At 55.9% G+C, this 14,124-nt stretch overlaps 1 protein-coding gene across 9 annotated transcripts in view; it reads right to left on the reverse strand.

Moving 5' to 3' along the window:
• KCNAB2 (potassium voltage-gated channel subfamily A regulatory beta subunit 2) overlaps positions 1 to 14,124 on the reverse strand; it is a 97,065-nt gene that overhangs the window by 25,217 nt on the left and 57,724 nt on the right. For all 9 annotated transcript variants that reach the window (XM_033432792.2, XM_004272322.3, XM_033432794.2 and 6 more), the window contains 2 exons: positions 2,179 to 2,222; positions 1,349 to 1,386 (listed from right to left, as the gene is read on the reverse strand). In XM_033432792.2, the coding sequence (XP_033288683.1) occupies positions 1,349 to 1,386; positions 2,179 to 2,222 (82 nt within the window). The remainder of the gene's footprint in view (positions 1 to 1,348; positions 1,387 to 2,178; positions 2,223 to 14,124) is intronic.

Raw genomic sequence — 14,124 nt, forward strand, 5'->3', positions numbered from 1 at the left:
TATCTGCTGTCCTCCCAGCTTTGTGGCATCTGGAAACGACTTCCATCATCTTCAGACATGTCACCATGTCCCTGATGGAGCCGCGGTGGAGGCCGGAGCCAGCTGTGGCTGCCATTGGATCATTAATCAGTACTCTTTGGGTGTAATGGATCTGTTGGTGAAAAAGTCACCTAATTGGACGGTTACCATCCGGCCACTTCTCTGTATCTTTCCCACAAGGACAATGCACACAGCGTAGCTAATGCCTAGGAAATGAAGTCACATCCTCCACAGAATTCTTCCACATCGAAAGGGTAACAGGCGAATTAGACATCACACACTTATTTGGGGTAGACCACGTGGGCTCCGGGGCTCCAACCTTCTAGGTGCTTGGAACCAATCTGGTGGCTGAAGGTGAAACAATTCCCTGCATCTTAAAAACTCCTGACTTTACCTGAGATAGCCCCCAGAACCTTAAAGCCAGGGCAAATAGTTCTACAACAGCTACTGTCATAAAAGAAAAAGGAACGAGAATGCAAATTAAATGCATCTAGATTTCGATGGAAGCCAAGCTTTCCCTTTGAAAAATAACTGAGCAATCACAGTTACAAGGTCTCAAGTGAACTCACTTATTCATTTTTAAATGCAATCTTTCCAATAGGAAGTAGAGGAGACATGAAGACAGCTTCTTGTGCAGAGGTTCAGAGCTCTCTGAGCAAAACCGCTGTTCCCACTTCCACGATATTCACTCCCTGCCCCGAAGTGCGCACCAGCCTGGGAACACTGTCTTCTCCAGGACAGACGCTGGCTGCACTGAATCCCAGTTGTGGAGAGAGAAGCCCCAGCAAGTGCATCCCATGGCCGTGCATCCCATTCACGACGGCTGTGGGGCATGCGCAGTTAGGAGCCCGGTCAAACATTCAGCTCCTCGGTCTTCGGTTTGCAGCAAAATTTCCAGGATCTAAATTCTAAATGACCTCAACAGATATTTATTGATGTTTCAGATTCACGTGCGCATCCTCTGTAGGAGTGGCAAAGAATTGCATCGGGCTTGATGATTTGGAAAATGTGCTCTCCCTGAACTCCTCTGGCTAACCGTGGGATAGGTGTTCTGTAGGTGAGGAACCTGATTTCTGGGACTTTAAGGGACTTGCTGAAGCCCCAGTGCACCCAGCTGCTGGGTGTTCGCGCCACTACGGTGCTCACCCTTCCTGTTGTCCCCCAGGGCACCCTGGAGAAACAGTAGGAGGGGAGCCAAGGCGGCTGCCCTGAGCACTGACTACCTGGTGCATTTCGCATACTCTACCACGTGCCTGGGCATGGGCGGCCCTTCCCCGGGGCCTGGGGGAACGAGGGAGCCCCATCTTACCTCGTCCGTGATCTGGCCTCCGAAGGTCACCCATGTTCCTGATAGGAGAGATACAGGCTCAGGTCAGAGAATGGCCCTGGGAAGCCCAGTTCTCCCCAGGGCGCTTGGACCTCGGGCTGCAGGGCGCAGTGGGGCAGCCACAGGCTGCCACGCCGCTCTGCGGGAGCGTGTGCTTGGCATGCGCGGACACCTGGCCTTTGGGGCATGTCTCCCTCTCTTGGAGCCAAGGAACCAAGGGGACAGTAAGTGCCCAGAGCAGGCAGCTGACTGCAGGGCTTTGACATGCTCGTTGGCGCTGAAGCTGCTGCAGTTCCTATTCCAGGGACATGCCATGGGCAGTGGGACCAGGGCTGTCTCCCTGAAGATGTGCAGGGCTGACAGCCATGCCCTCGCGTTTGCTGGGCGGTGTGTGTGTGTGTACGTGTGCACCGTGGAGGCGGAGAGACAGCGTGATCTGGGAACAGAGTTCATATCTGGCAAAAGAAGAAAAAGGGCAAAATCTGACTGCCCCTCATGAGGAAGTCTGTCACGTAAGGCAAGAAGTTGCTGGTTCCCCGCGGGCAGGGTGCTTCCCTGATTTTCTGCTGCTGGGCAGTGGGCTGTGTGTGCAGAGGGCCCTGGTACTCCCCTCACTTCCCCTGCTAAGGCTGCATCTCTGCCCTCCTCCCTCTCGTAGGCCCCTCCCCAACTGCCTCTTGGTTACCATGGCAACCGAGCATCTTCCCCCCCCCCCAATCCTGGCTCTGGGTGCAGCTCCCTCCCCCACCCCCGGCCTTCCTGACACCCCCGCTTCCTTGCGCACCACTGGACCAAGAGGACCCCACACTCACCAAGCCCCAGGCAGGAGACCCGGAGGCCCGACTTGCCCAGGTTCCTGGAAAACAAACGTGGCGTGAGTTCTCAGCGGCCAGGGCAGAACCCATTGTTTCTGCTGCCCAGCCTCCCGAACTGCCCACCCACCTCTTTTGAGGCTCTGAAGGCAAGGGGTCCTTTGGAGAGAGGCCTGCTGCTAGCCTACTCTGGGGGTAAAGGGCCAACCAGGGCAGAGCCACGTTGCTGGGACAGGCCACGCTGTGACACGGCAGGGCCCCGGGAGCCACCTCGGGGAGAAAACGTGGAATGGACCCCATCTTATTTCATGGGCTGAAACAAGACTGGTTCAGGCCTTGTGGCCCCGGATGCAGGGTGTCCTCTTATAAGAAGCTTCTCTTTCCATTTCTTTAGTGTCAAGTCTGTGGTTTTGTGTATCTTTACTCCCTCTCTCCGAGGAGTGGAGGAGAAGTTAGTCCCACATCACCTGGGCCACACAGCCCTGGGCCCTGTCTCTCTGCAGGAGGAAGTGGGGGCAGATGAGAGCCCTGTTGAAGGGCACTGGTGCCCAGAGCAGGCCTGATCCCTAGCCAGGGCCGCTCAGGAGGGTGAGAGCCAAGATCCCCTGGCAGCACACGTCCTGATCAGACCCAGTGGCCACAGCTGAACAGACTGTCCAGGGCTCCATCACAGGCCCCCTGAGGCGCCTGCCAGATGGGGCACATCCTGGGGTCCACGTGGGTGAGCTGCAGGCTGTCACTCATGTCCTTAGGAGGTCATGGAGGGCAGCAGTGCCCTGCTGAGGGCTGGGATGCCGGTCCGTCCTGGCCTGTCCATCCTGCACAGGCTGCCTGGGAGCCTGCAGGGCAGCAACAGGCCGGGTGTCACTGATCCCCCGACAGCTCTGTCGGGCAGGTGCTTCTCTTTTCCTGATATTCCCATTTTACAGAAGAGCACACTGGACCTGCGATTTCACCCAGGCTCTGAGAACATGCTCCCAGCCACAGAGGCGTGCTCCCGCAGTCCCGGCCCTTAATGGGAGCTGCCCAGATGGTGAGGTTGACAAGTGGCAGAGCGGGAGTCCACTTCCCTCGTGAGTTCCCACTGCTGGCATCCCGGTCCTGGGACCAGCCCGGGGTGCGATACCCTTCTAGGCAGTGGGAAGCCAGAGCGCTGTGAGAGATGCCATGGGTGAACCCCAACCTCCTTCCCTAGGGCCGTCTGGCATTTCTAACTTCAGTGGATGCTCTGTCCTGTTTTTCTACCCTATGTGGCCCCTGGGAAGCAGGTGTGGGGCTGAGCGGGACCTGCCCTTCTCTGACATGGGCCCACTATGACCTTCTGCAGCCTGGGTTTCCCTGGTTACAAGATCCCTGGACCCTGCCCACATTACAGGTGGTCGTTGGTCGGGGGTGGATAGAATAAACTTGTAAGCGGTTTGATAATAGTTTGTCACTAAATTTAAAGTAGTTCTAAACTGCCCAGCTTTCTTGTTAAATTTCCCATTAAAACCAGCCCAGCCATTGGCCCACTGTTCCTACAGGGAATGCTGGGATTTTTCCCTGAGGACATAATCACAGCTGGTTTCTTTTTCGGGCAGGGGAGCAGATCGGCAGTGGCTACAAGCAGAGGCTCTGAAGCTGGAGTTCAAATTCTGCTTCGACCTTCCAGGCTGTATGCCTGCCCCTGGGCATGTCATGTAACTGCCTGATGCCTCGGTGGGCTCATCTGTAGAATGGGCTCGAGATGCTGCCTCTCTCAGGGGGTGGCCATGAGGATGAAATGGGATAACACATGTGCCTGGGGCACAGGGTCACAGAGAGCACAGAACGGGGGACAGCAGCCTTTTCCTTAAACGAGAAACAACAACGGACAAATCCAACAGGCTTTAAATGTTACCGCGTTAGAAAGGGAACTGAAGTTTCCCCTTGTTTTTTTTCCCCTATAAATCAGTGAAATACTCCACTAGTGCCCTCAGCATTGCTTGCGTATTCCGACCCAGAGACACGTGGTTTGTGACCCTAGAAAGAGGCACGATTCGTAACTATGTGAGGTGACGGATGTTAACTAAACTGACCGTGGTGATTGTTTCACAATAGGTAAATGCGTCAACCCATTACGTTGTACCTTAAACTTACACAATGTTATGGGTCAACTATATCTCAGAAATAAAAAACGGGGAAAAAATACCTAGAATATTCTTGATTTACCTTCAGATTTGCCATGAGAGATTTCAAATACAATATGCATGAAATTCAAGGGCCGAGTAGGCACACACATTCTTCACAAGTTTTCTTATAAAGTTTAAACCATGCCTGGATTGATGTCGCTTGCTAAGCAGAGAGTAAACTTGTGTATTCTTGTGTTTAAGGACATTGGAGTTCCAAAGGAATTAAAAAAGAAAGAAAGAAAAGCACAATGACTTCCCCAACAGACCCTGCATCAGGCCAGCTCCGTTTAGCAGATTAGGTAAATTTTCTCACACTGGCTAGAAGATGCTTGTGGTGAGAAATGAGAACGTTGCTTATGAACAGTCTGGTAATGGAGCAAAAAGGACTAAAAGTTGAAATCAGTGGTCTTAACAATTTTGGGGGCACAGACCCCTTTGAGACACTCCTTGCCTGGAAATGCTCACAGACACAAAAACCTTCAGAACCTTGTTTGCAATGCCCAGGCATTCGAAGGCCTGGGTACGTGGTCTAGATGAATCCGGTGCCGGAAGGGAGACTGAGCCCCTGCCTCTGCAAAACCACCGCCCGTGCGTGACGGTGGGGGAACAATTTCCTGGCGAGGCTCTGTTGAAGGTCAAGTTCTAGGCATGTCCTCCTGCAACTGCCCTTTATCACAGTGGAACCAAGTGCTGGCACGAGCTGCGTGTGCAGGGGAAGGGCGGCTTTAGCAGCAGACAGGTGAGGACGCAGGACAGCAGGCTGAGCCCACCAGAGCCTGTGCCTGAGGAGAGGTGACACCTCTCGCCCACCAGAAGGGGCTCCGAGTTTCCTCGGACGGGTCGTAGAGTGTTGGGCGATGCAGCTGCAGCTCCACCCACCGCCCACAGGAATAATTTAGCAAAACTAGGACACCCAGCGATGCTGCAATTACCCCGCTCAAGTTGTTTCCCTGTTAAAATGATGGGATTAGTTCTGCCATCCGCTGCCAGGCCTCGGGAGAAGGAACGAGAAGGGACAGGGATCTCAGGGCTAGGAGCTTTAGAAATACGGCAGCTCAGGGGGGGTGGGCAGAGCTCAGCAGATCACAGCCGCGGGTGGACCAGGGCTGGTGACACGCTGCCACTCGAAACTTTCAACACGCGAAGATCGTTTCCTATAGCTTTTCCTCCCCTAATTAAAACCTGACATCATGATAAACTAGTTGGCTAAATCTCTCGACCCCAATAACGTTAGTCTTTATTAATTTGCCTCATGTCCCTCCTGGGGTCTGGGAAAATGGCTAATGAGGGCTTAGGGATTTAACCTTTGCTGGAGGAAGACAGCTGACGCCCATCACGCAGCCCCCCGATGCGCTGCACCCCTAAACACTGCACCTCAGACTCCGGGCAATTACAAATCCTGTAAAAATAGCTGTTCAGGGCCTTTACCTTCAGCCTTCCGGGCGGAGGACAAAAATATGATCAGGTGATGGAAAGCAACTGGGTCTTGGTGAGCTGGCTTGACGGACAGGGTTGCCAGGGCATTTTCTAGTTGGTTGTCACCCTGCGGGGGATTATCTGTTTTCAGCCCCCAGGCTCCAGGCTCCCTGAGGACAGGCCTGGACTTCCCGGTCTTTGCTATCAGATGGTAGCTGGCAGCTGCAGGGTCCCAGGGGTGCTTGTTGGTGTAACGTGGGGCTGAGAAGTCCAGGCCCTGGGGCCAGACCCTCAGGATCAAATGCTGGTCCCTCTCCTTGCTCACGGGGCTTGGTGTACCCCTCCCCCCGCACTGAGCACCCCTGGCAAGAACGTGGCACCCTGGTGCAGGCCACACACCTTCAGCGTCACTGTGAAGGGCTAGCTGCTGAAGGAGGTGGTCAGAATTGGGGCAGATCTGGATCAGGTCCCATGCAGCTCCTAGCTGCATGCCCCCTGGCTGTGGCCCTGGGATAGTCATTATGGAGCAACCCCATGAGACAGCTACCCCAAGGCAGGCACCTCCTGCTCAGCGAGGGGATCCAGTGGTTTGGGTTCTGGCTCCCATTTCAGCTGATATGAGATTACAGATCCTACAGGGAAATGAACCCACCTTCCTCCTGCCGCTGCCAAGAAAAGCTCCCCGGGCCCTGCCATGTGTAAGGACAGGCGGGGGTCCCCCAGTGTGGAGGAGCTGGGGCTGGGATCTGAACCCACTTCCTCAGACTGCAAACCCTCTGGCCCAACGACCACCTCCCTTTACTGCCTGTCTTGCCCTCCCTGCCTCCACATGTGCCACACGCACACATGTGCACATGCATGCACCCACACACAGGTGCACACACAGACGCACACACGGAGATGCACACACACACAGGTACACACACGGAGACGCACACACAGGTACACACACGGAGACGCACACACGGAGATGCGCGCACACACACAGGTGCACACACACAGATGCACACGTGGAGATGCGCGCACACACAGGTTCGCACACGGAGATGTGCACTCACAGGTGCACACACGGAGACGTGCACACACACACAGGTGCACACACGGAGACCCACACACAGAGATGCGCACTCACACATAGGTGCACACACAGACGCATGCACGGAGAGATGCACACACACACAGGTGTACACACAAATGCACACATGGAGGGATGCACACTCACAGGTGCACACACGGACATGCACACACACAGAGATGTGCACACACAGGTGCACACACGGAGAGATGTGTGCTCACAGACACACACACAACTGCACAGAGATGTGCACACACAGGTGCACACACGGAGAGATGCGCACACACAGACACACACACACAGGTGCACACACGGAGAGATGCACACACACAGACGCACACACGGAGAGATGCGCACACACAGACACACACACACAGACACACACACAGACGCACATACGGAGAGATGCACACACACAGATGCACACATGGAGAGATGCACACACACAGGTGCACACACGGAGAGATGCACAGTCACAGGTGCACACACACAGATGCACACACACTGGTGCACACACACAGAGGCATACAGTAATCTTAAGCCCTCAGGCTCCTTGACATATTTAATCCTCAGTGGATCTTAGGAGCTTGGGAGGGAAATCATGTCGATAGCCACATTTTCCATTTACAGAGTGCTTCGTATTTTTGGAAATGGTCTCACTTGTACTAACTCCTTTGATATCCTAGGACTGACTTAAAAGTCCCAGCGGATAACACGAATCTAAACTAAAAAATAGATTCTGTTTACTCTTAGCCTTTGATTCCCACTGAACCAAAGATATAAACCACCAGAGCTTCTAGAAGAGAGAATTCTGCTCTGGACTGTCCTCACTGAATTTAGAGAATGGGAACAAAAGCCTTGTACCCCAGAGGCCCATAAAAGAACATCAAATGTCCCCCAAGGACCAGGGAAGGAAAGGATACGGGTGGAGACGCAGAAGGAGCCAGTTATTCCAGAATTCGTCTCAGGGACGCCTGGGACTTATGACACGGCTCCTTCACATGAGGCCCAACTTCTGGGCATTGGTTTTGCTTCAAGCCACACTGCTCAGTTGCTAAAGATTCATTCTCTCAATACTTTTCAAGTTGGCACCAACACCAGCTAGACACCCAGACATTCTCCTCAAACACAACCAGACTCTTCTGGGGCTTTTTCTGAGGCTGGCCTGTGAGATCTGAGTCACTGAGAGCAGAGTTGGGAACCAGGGACCTAACGTAGCTTTTCCAGCTCATGCAGACGGTTTGTTGTAAGAACTCCCCTTTCCCCAACAATACCATTCTCGAAGCGCTAAAGGCTCTCAGTGAAGAGAAACTCATGAGTGAGAAAGGCTAGACCTCTAGCCTGGTGACCCACAACCCTGCCCTCGCAGAGCCTCGGTACAAAGCCAGCCCTCCTTTTCCACGTGGGGACGTCCACCAGGCACCCGAGCAAGGCCCTGGACGGAGCAAGGGGGGCATGCAAGGAACAGCAGGAAGGCCCCTGCCCCCTGACACGGGTGCTTTGCACGCTCTCTACGTACTAGTCATGGCGAGCGTACCCAGAGTAGGTGGGGACTGGCCGAAGCAGAGGGACACACAGCAGCCTGGACTGAGCCCTTAGCAGGGAACCCCGGCTGCGGCTCTGTGCCCTGTGGAGCACCAGCCCTGCCTGCAGAGGAGCCCAGGCCTGGGGTCGGGCTCAGTTGCGGGGGGAAGATCTAATTCCATCACATGGTTCACCCAGTATCCCTGACTATTAAACTGAGGTCTGTCAAGGTGGCTTGGCTGCAAAGGCATCAGACCACCCATGGGGCATCTTTGGGGCCTGTGTGCCCAGGGGGAGGGCAGGGGTCTGTGGCCGGTGCCACGGGGTTCCCAGAAAGAGGAAGCTTTACCTGGCGTCCAATATGGGGGGGCGCTCAGCTATAGTGAGCCCTCCCAGGAAAAGAAACAAACGAGCAGAAGGAAAGAAAGGCATCATCCTCCCCTGCAGCCTGACCCTGAGCCTTGATTTTATTCTTCCCCGCATCTGCAAAGCTCCCGCAGACGGGGGTGGGAGGGCAGCCCCCACCCCGCACAGCCGCCCCGCGCCGCGTACCTATACTTCATCCCGGGGTGCATCACGCTGGCCTCGCCTGTGCTCAGGAGGCTCTGCACCGACAGCTGTCCCAGGCTCCGGGCCACCATGGCCACCGCGCGGAAATGACTGCGGGAGCCCAGGCTGGGGCTGCTGGCTGCCGGCCGGCCCAGACGCTCCTCGGGGCCCCGGCCCTTGAGGCCATGCTCCGAGCACACGAAGGACACCTGCATGTTTCCGGCGCTCAGCTCCTGGCCACGTCCCCCCTCCTTCCGGGCTCCGAAGTCACCTGCCCCTGGAAGCCCTGCTCCGCCTGGGACAAGACTTTATCCCAGAAGGCGAAGAAGCCACCAGGCGTTGCTTCAGGAGTGCAGATTTCTGACGCAGAAAAGCCTGTGCGCTCTCCGGGGGAAGGGGGTGAAATTTCCAGAAATGTGCTAGAAAAGACCTGATCAGATAGAACTCAGAAATCGAGGGGTGGGGAGGATGCCATGGCCTCTCCCTTCTCTGCGGGTCCTTCCTCTGCCCCACCCTGGTCTGACTCTGTCCGCCCGAGCCCCCAGCCCAGCTGTGTTCGGCAGGGCTGGGCTGCCAGTAACTCACGACCAATGAGCGGCACTGCTGTCCCCTGACAGCAGGAGGAAGAGGGAGGGCGCCTCCCGTCAGGGTGGCAGCCCAGGGCTTCGGGGAGCAGCTGCTTCTCCAGGCTTCCCCGAGTCCCTTGGAGGGAGCCTGGCGTCCACCCCTGGCTCTGCGCACTGTGGCTCTTGGGACTCCCACCAAGTTATCGAGGTGACCGGCGAGAGGCATGGGAGGTGCAGGAGGTGACTCGTTATTAATGACGGGGATGCACAAGCCGCCCGATCGCCCTGGCCGATCGATCCCCGGGAGGTCGGCGCCGGTGCTCCAGGCTAACAGCTGCTCAGCCGGGACTGCACACGGGAGGCACTGCAGCCAGGTGGACAGCTGAGCGTGCGGGCAGCTGGCCTGGCCAGCTCTGTCCCCTGGTGGTTCCCACCCAGGAAAGTGGGGCTGCCACCAAGGTTCAGCACAAGAAGTCCGATCACCAGAAATCTGGAGGAGAGAGGACCATTCTGTCTGGATGGTAATGACGCAGGTGACGTTAGGAAAGAAGCCCGGGGTCAAGGGGCCAGAGACCCGAGAAGCTCCAGCACTCCACACGGTACTTAGCTCTCGGCATGTGCTCAATAAATACTTCCGGAGTGAATGAATGAATGGATGGATGGATGAATGGGTGAATGAATTGATGAATGAAGAGCCCCCTGCTTTACCCCATCCTCCTTTCCCACACTCATGGGATCAGGATGAAGACAGAACAAAGCTCACGGGTTTACTGAAACCCAGAGAGATGCCCCCGTTGGCAGGAAGGGCTGGCTTTGCCCTCTGACCCCCAGCATGCCACTCTCACTCTGCAGGGTGGCCCTGGCCAAAGCTACATTTTGGATCTCATCTTGCCCTGCGGGAAGGGCTGAGAAAGTGTGGTGGATGGGAGGCAGGTGGTCAGGGGTCTAGCTCAGGCTCTGCTGCTAATTCGCTGTGTGATCCCAGGCGGGCGTCTTGCTTTCTCTGGTCCCTGGGTATCCACTGCCAGAATAAGGCGGCTGGCCTGAGGACCACGCTGTCCCTCCCAGCTTGGCTCTGCAGGAACCTTCCACACCTGCTGGCTGTCCACCCTGTGCTCTGACGGGACCCAGAGAGGAATCCACCCAGAGATGTTCACAGTAGATGGCGGCTGAACTTGCTCTCAGCTCTGGCCCTGCCTTCTTGGCACAGAAGTTAAGAATAAAACCTTGTTCCAGTCCCAGCCTCCCTGCGCCTGAGCTGGGCAGCCTTGGGCAAGTGACCCCCTCTCCGAGCCTCAGGGCTCTTGCGTCCAACGCAGGTCACAAAGGCATGGCCAGATCACGCCTGCAAAGCACTCACACAGGGGTCCGGTCCTTGGGAAGCACTCCCACGGTCCCTCGGCAGAAGGGAGTGGCTTTCTGGCCGTGGAGTCAGGATAGACCCCTGTGTGAGGCCCTCCCCCTTCCCCACCAGTAAGAATACCCCTTCTGTCCTCCCCGTGGCCTGACTCGGCAGCAGGAACCACCCATGAGGTGGGGACCTGGACTTGGGGATAGAGGCCTGGGGAGGGCAGAGCTGGTGCCTTTGCCCGGGGGCCCTGGCAGCTCACAGACGCTACGTGTGGAGGCCAGTGGGGCCCCTCAGGACCCACAGGCCGGCTCTGCCTTTCCTCTTCCACCTGCCCGTAAAAACCTCGGGGCCTGGCTGGCCTGGGTCCCTGAGCTCAGGGTAGGGTGGGGCCCTCCTGAGCCCCTTGGGTGGGTGGGGGGATGGGAAGGAGGAAGGACAGCCTGCGGTGCTGGCCCTTCCACCTGCTGGAACCTCGCACTTGAAGACAGCAGGTCTTGGCCCCCAGGAAGCCCACAGGCCTGCCAAAGAGGCTGCAGGTGGCAAAGACTCTGTCTTTCGCTCCTCCCCAGGCTCGTGGAGCTCATGCCCACGGCAGGGATGCTCCACACCTGACCAGGATGCTAGAGGAGCTTGTTGCAAATGCAGATTCCTGGGCCCCAGCCACGACTACTGAATCGGTAGCTCCGGGGCTGGGCCTGGGAAGCTGTGTTTTTATCAGGAGCTTTTTTTTTTTTTTTTTTCGATACGCGGGCCTCTCTCTCTCTCACTGTTGTGGCCTCTCCCGTTGCGGAGCACAGGCTCCGGACGTGCAGGCTCAGCATCCATGGCTCACGGGCCCAGCCGCTCCGCGGCATGTGGGATCCTCCCAGACCGGGGCACGAACCCGTGTCCCCTGCATCGGCAAGCGGACTCTCAACCACTGCGCCACCAGGGAAGCCCCTATCAGGAGCTTTGAGTGGTGCTGTGCACTGGCTGAGAGGATGTGGAAATCCCCTACTTCATTCCACCTTCTACTGTTCTCTGGCAAACTGTCAGATCCTACAAGGGCTAGCATCTTACTATTCCTCCGGGGCTGCTCTTAACCAGATGGTGTGCTTTAAGCTTTAAGAGAGATCCACAAAAACTTAGTCACCACAGTGTGTAAAAGGTCACCCGCCTCACCCCGCAATCCAGCAATTCCACTCCTAGGTATGTACCCAGAGAACGAAAAACTTACACCCACACGAAAACTTGAACACATTATGTCCACAGCAGCATTACTCATCACAGCCCCAAAATGCAAGCAATCCGAATGTCCATCAACTGACGAATGGATAAAAGAAATGTGGTCTAGAGCCGCACAGCAGAGTGTTATTCAGCCATACCAAGGAATGAAGTACTGATACGTTCTACGACATGATGACCCTTGCAAACATCATGCTGAGAGAAAGAAACCAGTCACAAAAGGTCACATATTGTATGATTCCATTCATATGAAATGTTCAGAACAGGCAAATCCACAGAGACAGAAAGTAGATTAGTGGTTGCTGGGGGCTGGGGGGAGTGGGGAGTCAGGGAACGATAGCTAATGTGGGCGCAGTATTTCTTTTTGGGGTGATGAAAATGTTCTAAAAAATGGGTGACTTTTGGACAACCGTTTGTACTAAAACCATGAAATTGGATGCTTTAAATGGGTGTATTTACCAAAAAAAAAAAAAATGTCAATGACCTCAAAAGTCTCTGGGCCTGGGCTTCCCTGGTGGCGCAGTGGTTGAGAGTCCGCCTGCCGATGCAGGGGACACGGGTTCGTGCCCCGCTCCGGGAAGATCCCACATGCCGCGGAGCGGCTGGGCCCGTGAGCCATGGCCGCTGGGCCTGCGCGTCCGGAGCCTGTGCTGCGCAACGGGAGAGGCCACAACAGTGAGAGGCCCGCGTACCGCAAAAAAAAAAAAAGTCTCTGGGCCTGCACTCTTGCTGTGCCCTGTGGGAGTGCCCTTCCTGTTTCTCTGCTTTTGAAATCCTTGTCGACCTCTCTGGCATCAGCTGAGATAGTACATGCAGTGCGAAGCAGTCCCCCGCCCCCCGCAAGCACCAGTAACCTTTCCTTCCTCCCAGTGTTGCCAACCTCAGCCTCCCCAGTGACACCAGGGGCCTGGGAGCCACAGCAGGAAGCAGCCCTCCCAGACTTCGGCAGCAGTCAAGCCTTCACTCTTGCAGGACCTCCTGGGCCTGGCCTGGTGGTAGAGTCCCCAGCCCCGACTCCATCCCACTGTAACGTGTTGCGGAGATGATGGGAATGGACATCTGACCTCAGAACCCGCCCAGGGAATCCAGGACAAAGGTGTCTCTGGGTCCAGCAGAGAACTGCCAAGAGGGGAAGTCGGGTAGGTGGGTTTTCACAGCTGGCCAGAGTCTGTAACTTTTCATGTGCCCCAGACAGCGGTCACAACTCATAATATTCTTAGAAAATCACAAGAACTAGACAAGGATGGAAAGCTGAAAGCTTAAGACCTTGACCCGAACTTGCCACAGTAAAATGTCACCCCCAAAGGCTCTCTCCTTTCAAACACGTTTGGGTGGAGAAGTGAGTCCCAGACACGGGCTGGTCGACTTGAAATGGGCTTTGGGCAGAAACATCGAGTGTGGATGGTTGATTTTGATCCACAGCAGATTCTGGGTTTTTTTCTGCCTCTCCAGTACCCGCTCTTGTTAAAACAAAGCAGCTGGTTCCTGCTGTGGTTCATCAGAGGGGCAGCCGCCCCAATGAAAAGCTCTGCCGTGCCCACAGAGTGCCGCCAAAGAGAGCTTCTCGGGACAGAAGCTTCCTGTGTGGTGCCTGCTATCCACCCCCCACCTGTCCCAGTGAGGGATGGGGAGATAACCAAGCTGGGGCCCGGCCAGATCCTTCCCCCAAGACAGTGACAGGTTCACAGTAGGAGGGGACAGGACCCTCCCTGCACAGAATGAGGCCCGTGGAAGCCTCGAGGCCTGGAGTAGAAGTTTTAGAGATGGCTTTTAAATTTTTGGGGGGGCGTGCCCCTCGATTGGACCCGGCGGGCCCTCAGCAGTGAAAGTGGGGAGTCCTAACCACTGGACCACCACAGAATTCCCTAAAGATGGCTTTTCAAAGCACGGACCGCAGCAGCAGCTCAGGAAAGAGGACGAGCCTCGGCTGTGCCCTGCAGAGGCCTGGGTGCCTCCCCTGTATCAGTAAGGCTGCCCCAACTGTGCTGTGTCCTGATTTGTACTCAACAGTGACTTCCTGCCCAAGGCGGGGGCAGCTGCTGAAGAGTTGGGGGCCACCCTGATGGAGCAGTGGGATGGGAGGTCCTTGGC

Source organism: Orcinus orca, chromosome 1 (assembly GCF_937001465.1).
Source record: "Orcinus orca chromosome 1, mOrcOrc1.1, whole genome shotgun sequence".
Classification (NCBI taxonomy): domain Eukaryota; kingdom Metazoa; phylum Chordata; class Mammalia; order Artiodactyla; family Delphinidae; genus Orcinus; species Orcinus orca.